General features: G+C 35.5%; 1 protein-coding gene across 3 annotated transcripts; it reads left to right on the top strand.

Moving 5' to 3' along the window:
- Nucleotides 1-1463: 1463 nt before the first annotated feature.
- On the top strand, nt 1464-9649 carry LOC125779291 (uncharacterized). 3 transcript variants are annotated; one of them, XR_007423256.1, is made up of 6 exons: nt 1464-1688; nt 8575-8629; nt 8691-8753; nt 8815-8991; nt 9045-9204; nt 9257-9641. XR_007423256.1 is itself a non-coding variant. In XM_049460526.1 (5 exons), the coding sequence occupies exon 1, from the start codon at nt 6692-6694 to the stop codon at nt 8300-8302; it is 1611 nt and encodes a 536-aa protein (XP_049316483.1). In that variant the 5' UTR covers nt 6297-6691; the 3' UTR covers nt 8303-8629; nt 8691-8753; nt 8815-8991; nt 9045-9204; nt 9257-9649. The 3 variants fall into 3 exon arrangements, 1 of the variants encoding a protein (XP_049316483.1); XR_007423257.1 differs by lacking the exon at nt 1464-1688 and adding an exon at nt 6177-6261 and having other exon boundaries at nt 9257-9642; XM_049460526.1 differs by lacking the exon at nt 1464-1688 and having other exon boundaries at nt 6297-8629; nt 9257-9649.
- The last annotated feature ends 3583 nt before the right edge of the window (nt 9650-13232 follow it).

Raw genomic sequence — 13232 nt, 5'->3', positions numbered from 1 at the left:
AAATTAAACAGTAACGGGGAGAGGACACCACCCTGCGGAACCCCCTGTTTAATTCTTCTAAGTTTAGATGTTTCACCTCGAAATAGTACGGATGACTGACGACCGTTCAGATAGTTCATGGTCCACCTCTTAAGCCCTGGAGGGAGAGTGGTTTTTTCAATGTCCTGCAGTAGCGTTGTGTGGTAATCAAAAGCTTTTGACAGGTCCAACGCTACGGGGATCGTTCTTACGCAGGGTGGTTTCTGGTTGAGGCCACGAACTATCTGGGCGTTTATGACGCTAAGTGCTGTGGTGGTGCTGTGCACTTTGCGGAAACCATGCTGGTGGCTGGCTAGGCTCAGGTGGTGAGTGAATGTCGGGAGTAACAAGGCCTCAAGTGTCTTCACTACTGGGGAGAGGAGAGTTATCGGTCGATAAGATTCCCCTTTGTTGGCGGGTTTCCCAGGTTTCAGTAGTGGGACCACTCTTCCAACTTTCCACACATCGGGTATTTGAAGAGTGGTGAGCGACAGGTTGAGGACCTTGGTGTGATATTTTACTTCCGTCGAGCCTAGATGCTTTAACATTAGCATGTTGATTCCGCTGTTTCTCTTATCTGGTGCAGAGTTCTTATTAATTCTTTGGCTCGGTTCATTGCTGATACAAAATCCATAGATTTTTCTTGGAGTTGCACAGACAGTGGCAGCGTTAAGCTGAACAATTGCTCAAAGACGAATAGACTAAGCAAAAAATCGCTTTTCTCTACCGCTGCTAAGAAGGCTGATGCTTTAGACGAAATGGACCATGTCTTACTCGAAATTATTTCCAAACTTAGTACAATGAATTTGAAAAGCTCCACAAAGCTTATAATGCTTTCATGCTTTTCTATAAACCTTGTTTCACAAAGGCGAACAAGTCGTCTTTTTTTTCTTTCTGGTGCGTGCTTCTGAATAACGTCCTGGAAAGTTATGTTTGCATTTGAATGGTTTCTAAATAAATTTTCTATTTCATTGACAATACCAAGGCAGTTCCGTATTGAACGTGCTTTTGGATACAGTTGTCTTATACTGGTTTGCACTCCACTTAAATGCCCTGACATGTTTGCTGCTCCGTCATATCCCTGTCCAACCAACTTTGCCATATCAAGATGGAGATCTGTACAACGCTTAAGTATGACTTTTGATAAGTTTTCAGTCACCGTCTAGTGTAGTTGCGTACGACTGTTATAGGTTTGAGCTGAGTTGTGTATAAGAGTTTCAAAAGATTCAGTCAGTGATAAATCTTTTTTATTTGCGATTTATTTAAAAAAATTCCTTATTTCGGGGGGGGCTTCAGACCTCTAGCCCCCCCCCCCCCCCTCCCCCCCGGCTACGTGCCTGAGTCACAAGTACGTGGTAGTCTCTCAACTGAAATCGAACAGGTCTGATCAGCTGTCATATTTCATTATTTAGAGATGTATATAAAACCTGAATGAAAAAAGCGTGTCGATAGCAAATATATCAAATCAAAGCAAATTATCTCTAACGCTGTCAAAAAGCTTTATTACCAATAAAAATAAAAATAGTTCGTTGTCTTAGAAATACGATAGTTACGAAATTTATCTGAAATTTCTTTTTACCTTTACCTGATTGGGTTTTTTACATAACTGATTATTATCTGTGATGGTCTCTATAAGCGAATTGTCAATACATTCGAAATGGTAAACAAAGGTAAGAAAACGTTCCACATTGTTTTAGTGTTTTAGTTTCTAAGCACTTTAAGCGACACTTACCTTGCACGGGAATAATTGAAATTAAAAAAGGCGGAACAAAAATCTATCTATCTATAATGCTATTTGTTGCATGAGGCGGTGTTCAGCGTATAATAATAGTACGTGGACATAATTGAGATATAATGTGGCAAGTTGCGATCTCTCTGGTATAACAATGGGATGACGTTCGTTGTACGTTAGGCTTGAATTGACAAGCCGACCATTTGCACGAAGTAGATCCTTCGTATCTATGAATGGATTTAGTACTAGGAGTGACTCTTTTTATCAATCGGCTTCGATTCTCCCAGTACTGATATCTCTTGGCTGAAGTAGCGCGCTTGAGTAGATGCGATAAGAGCGACCTTTGCTTTTTGTAAGTCTAAGTGCGTCACTGTATCGCCTTGGGGATATACTGTGCGTATTCCTTTAATGCTAAGTTTGAGTCGCTCTATGAATTTGAGCATGTAAGCGATTACCCTGAGGGCTCGGGCGTAAGATGAAAATCTCTCCAGGATGTCAGTATCATCCAATGTCGCGTGAAAGGAGTTGATATTTCGACTTTCTGGGGCAATAATATTGCGCATGGGCGATTGTGGCCAAGAATCGGGAGATTCTCCTAACCATCGGGGGCCATTCCATCAGAGGGTGGTGGTGGCAATGTGCAGAGGTTTGCACCCTCTTGTACCTAGATCAGCAGGATTGTCAGCACTGTATACGTGTCGCCAAGTGGCTGATCCCACTAGGTAAAGAATTTGATACGTTCGATTGGAAATATACGTCTTCCATGCATGTGGTGGTTTTTCCAACCATACAATCTCGGAATCAGACCAGAGATATAATTTATAATTTTGCCATATCCAGATGCGTTTGCACTATGGATGCTAGTTTGGCAAGAAGTAGTGCACCACATACTTCATGTCGTGGGAGACTTATTGTTTTTAGAGGAGCCACTTTTGCTTTTGCAACTAGTAAGTGGCTTGTGGTTGCCTTGTCGTTTTGTGTGCGAACATATAGAGTGGCGCAATATGCCTTTTCAGAGACATCCTAGAAGCCGTGTAGTTCGACTATGTGCTCTGGGATATAATTTACCCATCGTGGGATTTGTATTTGTGTGATGTCGTTTAGATTGTTCGCGAACTGGGACCACTGTTCTAAACGAAGTGGCTTTACTTGCTCGTCCTAGTCGGTACCATCTAGCCATAATTCTTGTATTGGCATTTTTGCTTGTATCAAAATTGGCGAAAGCCATCCTGTGGGGTCGGCTAATCACCGACCCAATTTATTGTGGAATGCAAACCACTGATGTTCACTCACACTTGCGCGAGTGTTTAAAATGAAAAAATGTTATTTAGTTAAAAAGGTATAATTTATTTAAAATTATCGTTTATTTACTGTACAATATTTTGCGAAAATATATCGCGTCGGATCGAGGTAGAATGCATTGGATCGCTGTAAGTCGGTGTAGGCGGAAAGATGATGATCGAAGCAAAAAAAGTGGGAAATCCGCGGCGCAGTGTAGAAGCGAAAGTATACAGCGATTGTGGATGGGCGGCTTGTGTAGTACGAATATTGATAACGAATGTTGAACCTGCTCAGCGGACCATCCTTTAATGGGTTGATGTAAAAGTGTGGTGGGTTGTGTTGTGTGGTAATGTATGTGTTATGGTGTCATCGGCTGTGGTATATTAGCTGTGTCTACTAGGATGGGCCAGTTTTTCCCGGGTAGAGTGGGTGGATGCTTAACTCATTTAAACATCCTGGGCCCCATAGGCGAATATTTTGCCTAGTGTTACCCTTTTATACTGTTGCATGTATTTCCGCGTACATGCTATAAATGTTGAAACCGGGTTTGGTTTCAAATATAGTATTTGGAATGTATCATATTTGCTTTAACGTGCATACAATAAGAAACTATATTTTTGCGGATTTACGAGTTTGTAACTGCATCTCGTAGTTATTATATAAAGCGGTCGTTTCTTGATAGCTATTATGCTGATCATTTATTACTTGGTTTTTCTGGCTTTGGGCCAAATAAATCGGTTTATGAAGGATAGTATCTCCACGTCTGGCTCATGTAGGGCCAGAGTGGGTACTCCTTAGCCCTGGATTAGGGCTATGAAATTAGAGGGATATTGCGAAGGAGGTGCCGTGAATAGAGAACGGCTTCGATTCTTGGAGTAAATAATTCTTTATAATTATGCTTTGTATAGCTGATTCCCATAACCCACCCATATGAGGAGGGCATGGATAGATGCAATAAGAGCGACCTTTACCTTTTTGTAAGTATAGGTGCGTAACTGCATCACATTGGGAGTATGGTGATCCCTGAACTTGCTTTTGAAATTTTATTTATTTGAAAATTTAAGCTTTTGTGGGGTAATATTGTATGAAAAGAGTCGATTTGTTTTTTTTTTTTGAGACACTTTTGTTATATTTGATGTTTAAGTGCGTATGCACTAATTTGACGTTTAGTACCGCGCTACATAGTTTGAGATTTTTTAAGCAGGATTTTTGTATCATTATTGGCGAAAGCCATCCTGCGGGGTCGAAAAGTTACGAACATATATTTGTGTTTTTATATGAGGTTGTCTGAGGGTATCTGACCTTGTGTCGTACGACGTACCGGCCATTATTTGATCGAGTAGTTGTGGCTTTAGAGAAGTGCTCACAATACCGATCTTTTATAATTTTGTTTATTATTGGAAGTTTCCTTAATCTTTGCAATTTCCTTAATTGTGAATTAAGGTATTTGTCCTCAACTTGAGTTGGTATGGTGGTAACTGGTTCTGTGACTAGTCCACCTTGTGCTTCGCTGTGCAGCGTTTGAACTTTTTGTGCCTTTGAGCAACATGGTGTCTCTTGGCTATGTTTAGAATTTTGGTTTCGGGATTTTCTTTTGCAATTAAACCCGTGGTTCTTGATTTATAAGCACTTTTATAGGGTGAGATGGAATATATGCTGAAGCATTGCATTGTGTCTTTTGTGACAATATAAGCAGTTAAATTTGCTTTGCAAATATTAAGATTGTGTGAGTGGGACAAGCAGTTTGTGCAGAGTCTTTTTGACCTGGCACAGTTGTTCCTTTCATTAATGTTTAATTTTTTAAACTTCTCGCAAGTTTTAAGTTTATGCCCTCTCTTACATAGTTCGCATGACGTTTGTTTTCTTTGTTCGGATGTGAACGTTTGTATTTTGTAAAAGCTTTTGTTTCAATTTTTGTTGCTTCTAGCTTGAGGTCTATTTAAGCTTCCATTTTGGTCGTGTTTAATGGTCTTAGTTTTGATTATTTTTTCTTCTAACCTTTCCGCAATTTCATATTGGGTGGTGAGAAAATCTTTCATTTGTTGCCACGTTGGGCACTTTTTTCGTGGTGAGAGCGATTGCTCCCATAGAAGTACCGACTTTTCTGGTAACGCGGCGGTGTAAATGTTTGTCAGAATTGGGTCCCAGCTGTCGTGGGTATATTTTGTGTCGACAAAATCGACAAACAATTAGAAACAGTGGATTGTAGTCTTACAAATTCTTCACTTGTTTCTTTCTTGATTTTAGGCAAGTTTAATAGTGTCGTTACTTGCTTATCGACCAGTATTCTTTCGTTTTCCTATCCAGCTTTTAGAGCTTCCCAAGCCAAATTGAAATTATCGTCATTGAGAACGAACTGTTTTACTATCATGCCTGCTTGACCTTTCGTTTTGTATCTGAGGTGATACAATTTTTGCGCTTGTGATAATTGAGGATGGTGTATGTACACGGCCGTGAACATGTCCCGGAAGGACGACCATTCTTCATAACCTCCGTAAAAGGTTTCTGTGTCACATGCGGGCAACTCGAGTTGGATGCCTGAACTTGCCTTCTGACTGTCTTCTTGTGGCAGCTCTACTCTAGGTTGTGGAGTAGGTGCAATTGCTTTTATTAGCTTTAACTGATCGGAGATCATAGCTTTTGTTTCTTCATATTGGTCTAAGCAGTTTTCGTAAATATCGTAAGCCGATGATTTGAAATTGTGTGTATCTGCATCGTTAGAATCTAGAATGGCGAATAGATGCCAATGTGGACTTTGAAGATTTATATGTTTTAATATATGTATGTATGTTTACATATACAGTGTTCACAAATTATGTAGATTTTGCTTAACTGATTTTTTTGTATTGGTGTTAATAAATGTATTTTGTATTATTTCGTGCTACTTTATCTACCGTTTCTTTATTTACAAAACAAAAACCCCATTTTTTATTTTGAAAATTAATTATAATTTAATAATTTGGTATTTACTACCCAGTGTAGAGTATGCTAGCACAGGCGGATTCTATCCCGTACATGTAAATATATACATATGTATGTTGGTACTGGCAAGAGAACGAGTTAATACCAGAAGTAAAAATGAGTCAAAAGAATATATTTTGAGCTGCACCGAAACGTGTGCTCTTTATTTATACTCTTAAGACTAACTTATTATACTGCTATTTATACTAACTAGAATGTTTACTTATTACTAGTTGCTAGTTTGTTTAAAGATTATATTATTTGTTTAGGTTTGTTTACATATATTGTATATTGTTTGCTTAGATACATTTTCTTTGTTTTAAGATAAGGTTGTTGTGGTATTCAAACTCAATGTTCTTTTGATACTTCCCAACAATTGAAATTCTCAAACGTTGGAGAAAATATTAAATTTCAATTTGAAATTCATCATTTATTCAATTTGAAAGACAATATTTTCTCAAACGTTTCTCAAAGGCTATTTCTCAAATTTGTTTCCATCGTTTTACAATTTGATAAAAATCATTTTCTCAAATATGTGGCATGCCGTTTCATTCCGTTCAATAATCAATCAATCATCTGTCAAAAAGTATTCATAATTAAAAAAACGTTATCGTGATTTGCAGCAATTTTGAAGAATAAAAGTGAAAGGAAGTATAATATTATAAATATTTGTTATAATTGTGATATTTCGAATAGAAAATGCATACTACAAAGAAAATAAAAAGTGAAGTGAGGCAGATATTTGACTTGCTCACAGAGAGTGATGGAGTAGGGAAAAATAAAAGCCTGGAGATCCCAGGTGTAGATGCGGCTATGAAGAAAAGTCCTTCTACTTCTAATACGGTGGAATATGAGTTTAGTGATATAGAAAGTGAAGATTCCGTATATGAGGAATCCAACCTAAACGTGACAAACACTTCAGTTAGGAAAGAGCTAGCGGAGTGGGCGGTCAAATTTAATATTTCCACCGTTGCAACTAGTAGTCTGTTAGGAATTCTACAAAAATATATTAGAGATATTCCAAAGGATGCACGAACTTTAAAGTGTACTCCTAAGATTCCACCCATAGAGAAAATGGGAACAGGAGAGTATATTCACTACGGCATAGAAGACTCTCTGACAGATTTTTTATTGAGGAAATCATTTGATTTCACCGAAATTCACCTCAACATTAATATTGATGGCCTTCCACTTGCAAAAAGTTCTAATTTGCAAGCTTGGCCTATTTTAATAAATGTAAATGGGGAACCAGTTGTCATGGTTGTGGGAGCATATTGCGAAAATAGTAAGGCACTCTGCCCGAACATCTTCTTGCAACGATTTGTGGATGAGTTGTTGTACTTATTAGAACATGGTTTAAACTTCAATGGTAAACATTTTTCAATTTATTGTCGGTCTTTTATTTGTGATGCCCCAGCAAGATCCTATGTATTGGGTGTTAAAGGACACACTGGCTTTTTTTGTTGCATAAAATGCACTCAAAAAGGCGAATCTGTTGGACATCGGATAATTTTCCGTAGTGAAATCTATCCTAATAGAACAGTTGCAGATTTTCGCTCACGAAGTAATGTAAATCATCATAAAATATTGAACCAAATAGCTATTGAAAAGTTACCAATCGACATTGTGAAGTCATTGCCATATGACTATATGTATGTGGTGTGTTTAGGTGTCATGAAAAGCTTACTTCTTGGCTGGATTAGGCACAAAAATAGATTGTATTCTTTAAAACCAGACCAAATTAATTCATTAAATTCTAAAATACTCTTTTTAAGTAATCAGGTTCCCAAAGAATTTGCTCGACATCCACGTACCCTACAAGAAATTGAGAGGTTTAAGGCTACAGAACTAAGGCAGTTTCTATTATATACCGGAATTGTTTTACTAGCTGATATTTTAGACGCTGAAAGGTACAATCACTTTTTGCTACTTAGTTTGGGTATGCGAATTTTATTAAATGAAACCTCTTGCATCGAAAATAATGAGTGTGCGAAAATTCGTTTAAGTGAATTCGTCAAAAACATTTCTAGACTTTATGACGATTCATTCTTAACTTTTAACTTCCACTGTCTTACTCATTTACATTCTGATGCATTAAATTATGGAGGATTAGAATCTATTAGCGCATTTAAGTTCGAGACCTTTTTGTTCAAGCTTAAACATAAATGTAATAGTAAATCTCATATTGCTGCCCAAATTTATAATCGTTTAGTTGAGGAAAGTTTGTTCAGTAATGATAATTTTGAGGTTGCAAATGTAAAGCAAAATCAGCCAATGAAATACCAATTTATCCTTAAAAATGCCAGATAATATTTACAACATAAAAAATAAGATTTTTAAAGTCATAAATTTTTCACAGGAAAATGGTGTATCAAAAATTTCATTCGTGGAAGTTATCAATTTGAATGACTTTTTTATTACACCAATAAAATCATCAAACTTTAATATAAGATATTGGCTCTGCTTTACAATTTTCAAGTTACGTCTATCAGCATTTAGCGGAAGAAATATCACAAAAAATGATCTTGCTTAGTAATTTTGAATGTAGTCAATATGTATTTATTCCTCTTATTCACAATTAGATGGATTTCAATAGCTCGTTTATATCGATTGGATGTGAGCAAACCACTAAATCAAGTAAGTAGTTAATACAATATCGTTTTTTTGAAGTGGTTCTAACATCTTAATTAAATCGTAGATTTTGACGACTTAAGTAACAAACTGGATAGTCTGGATAAGAAGGTAGAAGATTTGTTAAAAGGTACATACAAATACTTATATAGTTATTGTACATATGCATATGATAATTTCGATAATTTCAGAACATCATACAACTCAAAAGCTTCTGAAGAGAGTGTTGGAAGAAGTTAAATCGACCTCACATAATGCTACAAAAAAAAAGAAATAAAGTTTTGCCACAAAAACCTTTTGCAGAAGCCCATGATTTCGCTACTTTTGAAGACAAAATTCAATCTTCCGAAACAAAATTTAACGATTTGGTTAATTCTCATTTATATTATTATATCAATAATTTGTCTATATATTTTTATAGGTGGCTGAATTGCAAATGATAATTGCATCCAATTCGGACAAATTTGTTAAAATGGCTTGGCGAAAAGTTTTTACGGACGATGTTGCCCAGATATACTCCTGGAAAGGAACGAAGACGAAAAAACCGAAAAGAGCACTTAGTGTGACGACAGCATTAAGACGTAATATTTATTTTATTGCTTTATTCTTATTTTTAATTTTTTTCTATTATAGAGGCATACCATCAAAAATTCCCTACCGCTGCCACGGATATGGAATTCGAGCGGACTACATTGAATTTTTTCCAACACGCCAGCAACAGATTAAAAAAAAGAATTGAATACGAAAACAAAAAGAATATGTCATCGGTAGTCGTAGATTAATTAGTTCTTATATTATTGTGCGACAATTTTAAATTTAATTTTGTAAGTTGTAATTGGATTATTCTTAAGTTTTGCACTGAAATTAACTATTTCGTTTGTGCCCTTATCTTAAGAATGTACATTATTTTCGTTAATTTAAATTAAAAAATGAATTTTTGTTACGTTACCATGTTATTTATTGTTTAATAAAATTTATGTATATATGTATATGTACTGCGTACAATATACCTCTATAAATTTTTATATAAATAAAAATTAATTTCAAAACTTCAACCAGTTCTTATTTTTAAATCAGTGGCAACTTCAATTAATGTAATTGAAATTCGTTCCATTCCCCTCGTTTTATATTTGAGAAAATGTTTGAGATTTTGACATTTTCAAATTGAGAACAAAGGAAAATTTCATATTAAAAATGTGCCTTTTTGTTTGAGAATGGCTTTGTTTTCAAATTGAAATGACTTAGAGAACAAACGTTTGAGATTTGAAATTAAGGTTGATTCTCAAACGCATCTCAATTTGAGAATCAACAAAAATGTTCATTGGGTTCTTTGTTTAGGATTGTTTGGTTTAGTGATAGTGCATTTCAATTGTTCCAACTCAAGGTTGTTTTGATGCATTCTATTTACTGAAACAAAAGATTGTTTTGTTGTTTGCTACTATTATAAGGAATACGTTTCTCAACCCTTTCGGGGCTTCTTTTTTGTTTTTGGTTTCAAAAATCTAATTTTTAGCTTTTTTATATACTTAAGCCCACTTTATGAATAATCAAAACTAATTTTTTAACATTTTGTTTGCAAAAGTGGGTTTTGGACACTATAGAATCTATTTAAAGGAAAAAAAATATAATATATAAGTTTTTAATTCAGTTTTAAAATTGTTGTTTTCATTGGATTAAAAGTATTTTTTTTTTAAACTTAAACACAAGCAAACGCAAAAAACTATAAAAAATAAGAGTTCATTGTAACTAAAACTATAAAAAATAGGAATTCATTGTCAATTTCTGGTTCAAGAGTATGTCTGCATCTGTATAGTTCTCTGAAAGAAATATAATAAAACTAATTCAAATATAGAAATAAATCTATAACTTACCTCACTTTTCATGGTATAATCTAAAGCAATTTCTGGTCCCGTTTGGAATGCAGAGATGAACGTTACATTTTGCACACAAGTATCTGGAATATCCTTTGCATCCTGTACTTTACGTATACGTTTTACAGGTGTATACTCAGGCCAATGTTGAATACCATCGAAACGAATCGAACCTGAAGGTGCCCTTTCAAATGAAGGTCTTTATTTCGAAGTTGATGGAGTGCTAGAAAGGTCTAAGTCCTCCGATTGCTTGGGTCTTCCTCTTTTCCGTGCGACACTTTGAACTGTCGCCAATGCCAGCAATCCATCAGCTACATCATTCCGGAACGCTAATAAATCCATTTGATCTTTCTTTCTTATGTTATTACTTTCGCAATCATTGCGATATTCTAACCAAGAGTTGCATACTGCTAAGTCCAGAAAATGGTCGAAAACTCTAAGGGTCCACTTTTTTGTCCGAATAAAAATTCGATACAAAGATAGCAAAAAGTCCATCTTGTCGACTCCTCCCATTAGAGATGAGCGAGATTGCGATTTTTAAATCACTGTGATTTCAGTGATTGCTATTTTTAAATCACTGTGATTTTATATTGCTATTGCGATCGCAACTAAGTCCACGTTAAAACGGAGACCTTTTGTTGTTGTTGTTGTAGCGGCAGAGTCTGCCGATTTGACAGTGTTTGACCGAATACAAGTCCGGGTCCCGTCCAGTTACGTACACCCGACTGTCGTGGGAACGCTGAACCTTTTGTCGTTATTGGCGGTAAATTCTCTTTTGGTTCCTGTAATTCGAGTCAAGTTTTTACGCCTTTCTTTTCACTACATCTTCGAAAATGTTGGAGCGGTTCGGCTACCTGACACTTAGAGCGTATTGCATAGTTCATTCGTATGTTGGTATGATGGTTTCAAACATTTCTTAGAAGGAATTACCATTAGTGTGGTTGATAATTTGTTTGTTTAGAATACCCGCTTTTAATATTTTCAAGACCAAATAATTAACGCGAGTTTCCTAATCTTTGGGAAAATATTAAAAACCCGTAATTTTTTTATTCCATATTTTTTCTGAAATTAATTAGTTACAATTCTTGTTTTCAACACAAAAAGCTTTCAAATTTGGTTTTAACAATAAGCAAAATTAAAAATTTTATTAAAACAAATTAAAATATTCCATTTTGATTGTATTTCATCTCCACTTCTTTTCCTTGATACATTTTCTGCCATTATTAAAAATTATAAGAACGTTACACTCAAAATTTCAAACCGCTATGACGAAAAATAGCATATATGGTATATACAATACCCTGAAGAAAGTTGTTACTTTTCTGCTATTTGCTATTTTGATCGTAAATCACAGGTTCGAACTGCGATCACAGTTTCGAACTGCGATCGCAATTCACAGGTTCGAACTGCGATCACAGGTTCGAACTGTGAAAAAATCACCGGTAGTGAAATATCGCTCATCACTACTTCCCATATATTTATTATACACAGCTATAACGTTAGGCTGTGATACAACGATCTTTTTCTTTTGCTCTGAACAAAATCTGGTGACCTCTTTTGTGTCTTTATCACCATAAATGGACGAAGCCAATTGAACACAGCCCCCATCTAGCCATTTCAAAACGATAATGTTTTGGTTCCTTTCAATGCAATAGTCATAGCTACCTCTTCCTTCCTTTTTTAAATCCTTTTCTGGTTTCAGGCGAGCTTTTCAAATTCTGTTTCCTCGTATGGTGCCTGTTGCCCATATTCCCTTTCCTCGCAAATATATTAATAAGTTTATAGTGGTAAAATAGTTATCAAAAAATATCTTGTGGTTTTTATTTTCCGGAATAGTTTTACATAAATGAATAACAATATCCGAACAAAAACCTAACTTTGTGTCTCCAACAATTGTGTTTTTTCCCTGGTATATTTCCAGATCATAAATAATCCCATTTGAGCTACATAGGCAAAATATTTTTATTCCCCATTTAATCGGCTTTTTAGGCATATACTGCTTCAATCCAGTTTTCGATTTGCATGGAATCATCATTTCATCACAGCAGCAGTTTTCATCTTTTGGAATATCATAAGATTTTTTCAGGAATGTATTTATAAGTGGAGGAACTTTAAAAAGTTTGTCGGTTGAGTTCCCCTCTACGCAAAACTTTATACAAGTATCGAAATCGGTTTTTTGTCATGTGTTTACGAAAGGCTGGTATTTCAGTAGCACCAGCCCAGTACATTTGTAATCGAGGATATCCGATTGTTCCAATAATGATTTCCAATCCCATTAATGTCAGGATCTCTTCTTTTTCAACATTAACAGCGGTTCCACTCTTCATAAGTGAGGCTTGATTTGTTGCCTGAACAATAGTGTCAATAAAATCATATGGAAAGTACTTTAGAAATTATGAAACAGGAGTTTTTACATCTTGCTTTGGATAACTTTCTGAAAATCCTGAGATTGGAGTATTCCATTCTGCCTTTGCCCATCTATATGAAATAATTTTTTTGAACGGTGGATCCGAGGCATCTTCTAAATCCATCAAATCATCTCCTACATCCAAATTTTTCTCAAATTGATCAGAATTCCCATCCGGATTAGTTAACTCTTCGATCAAGAAGGCATTGTTATTTCTATCATTTAAAGTTTGCAATAGTGACTCCAAAACACCATTTTCTTCTTCTTCCTCATCATCAAAATCAGATATATCTGAGTTATCAAAACTAATTAAAATATTTTCAATTTCTTC

The sequence above is a fragment of the Bactrocera dorsalis genome, chromosome 6 (genome assembly GCF_023373825.1).
Source record: "Bactrocera dorsalis isolate Fly_Bdor chromosome 6, ASM2337382v1, whole genome shotgun sequence".
Lineage (NCBI taxonomy): Eukaryota > Metazoa > Arthropoda > Insecta > Diptera > Tephritidae > Bactrocera > Bactrocera dorsalis.
The sequence above is the reverse complement of the archived record's forward strand: the minus strand, read 5'-3'. Positions and strand labels throughout refer to the sequence as shown.

Bases quoted from the DNA above. Each gene is read 5' to 3' on its own strand.
- LOC125779291 (XM_049460526.1), top strand. From the start codon at position 6,692: ATGCATACTACAAAGAAAATAAAAAGTGAAGTGAGGCAGATATTTGAC.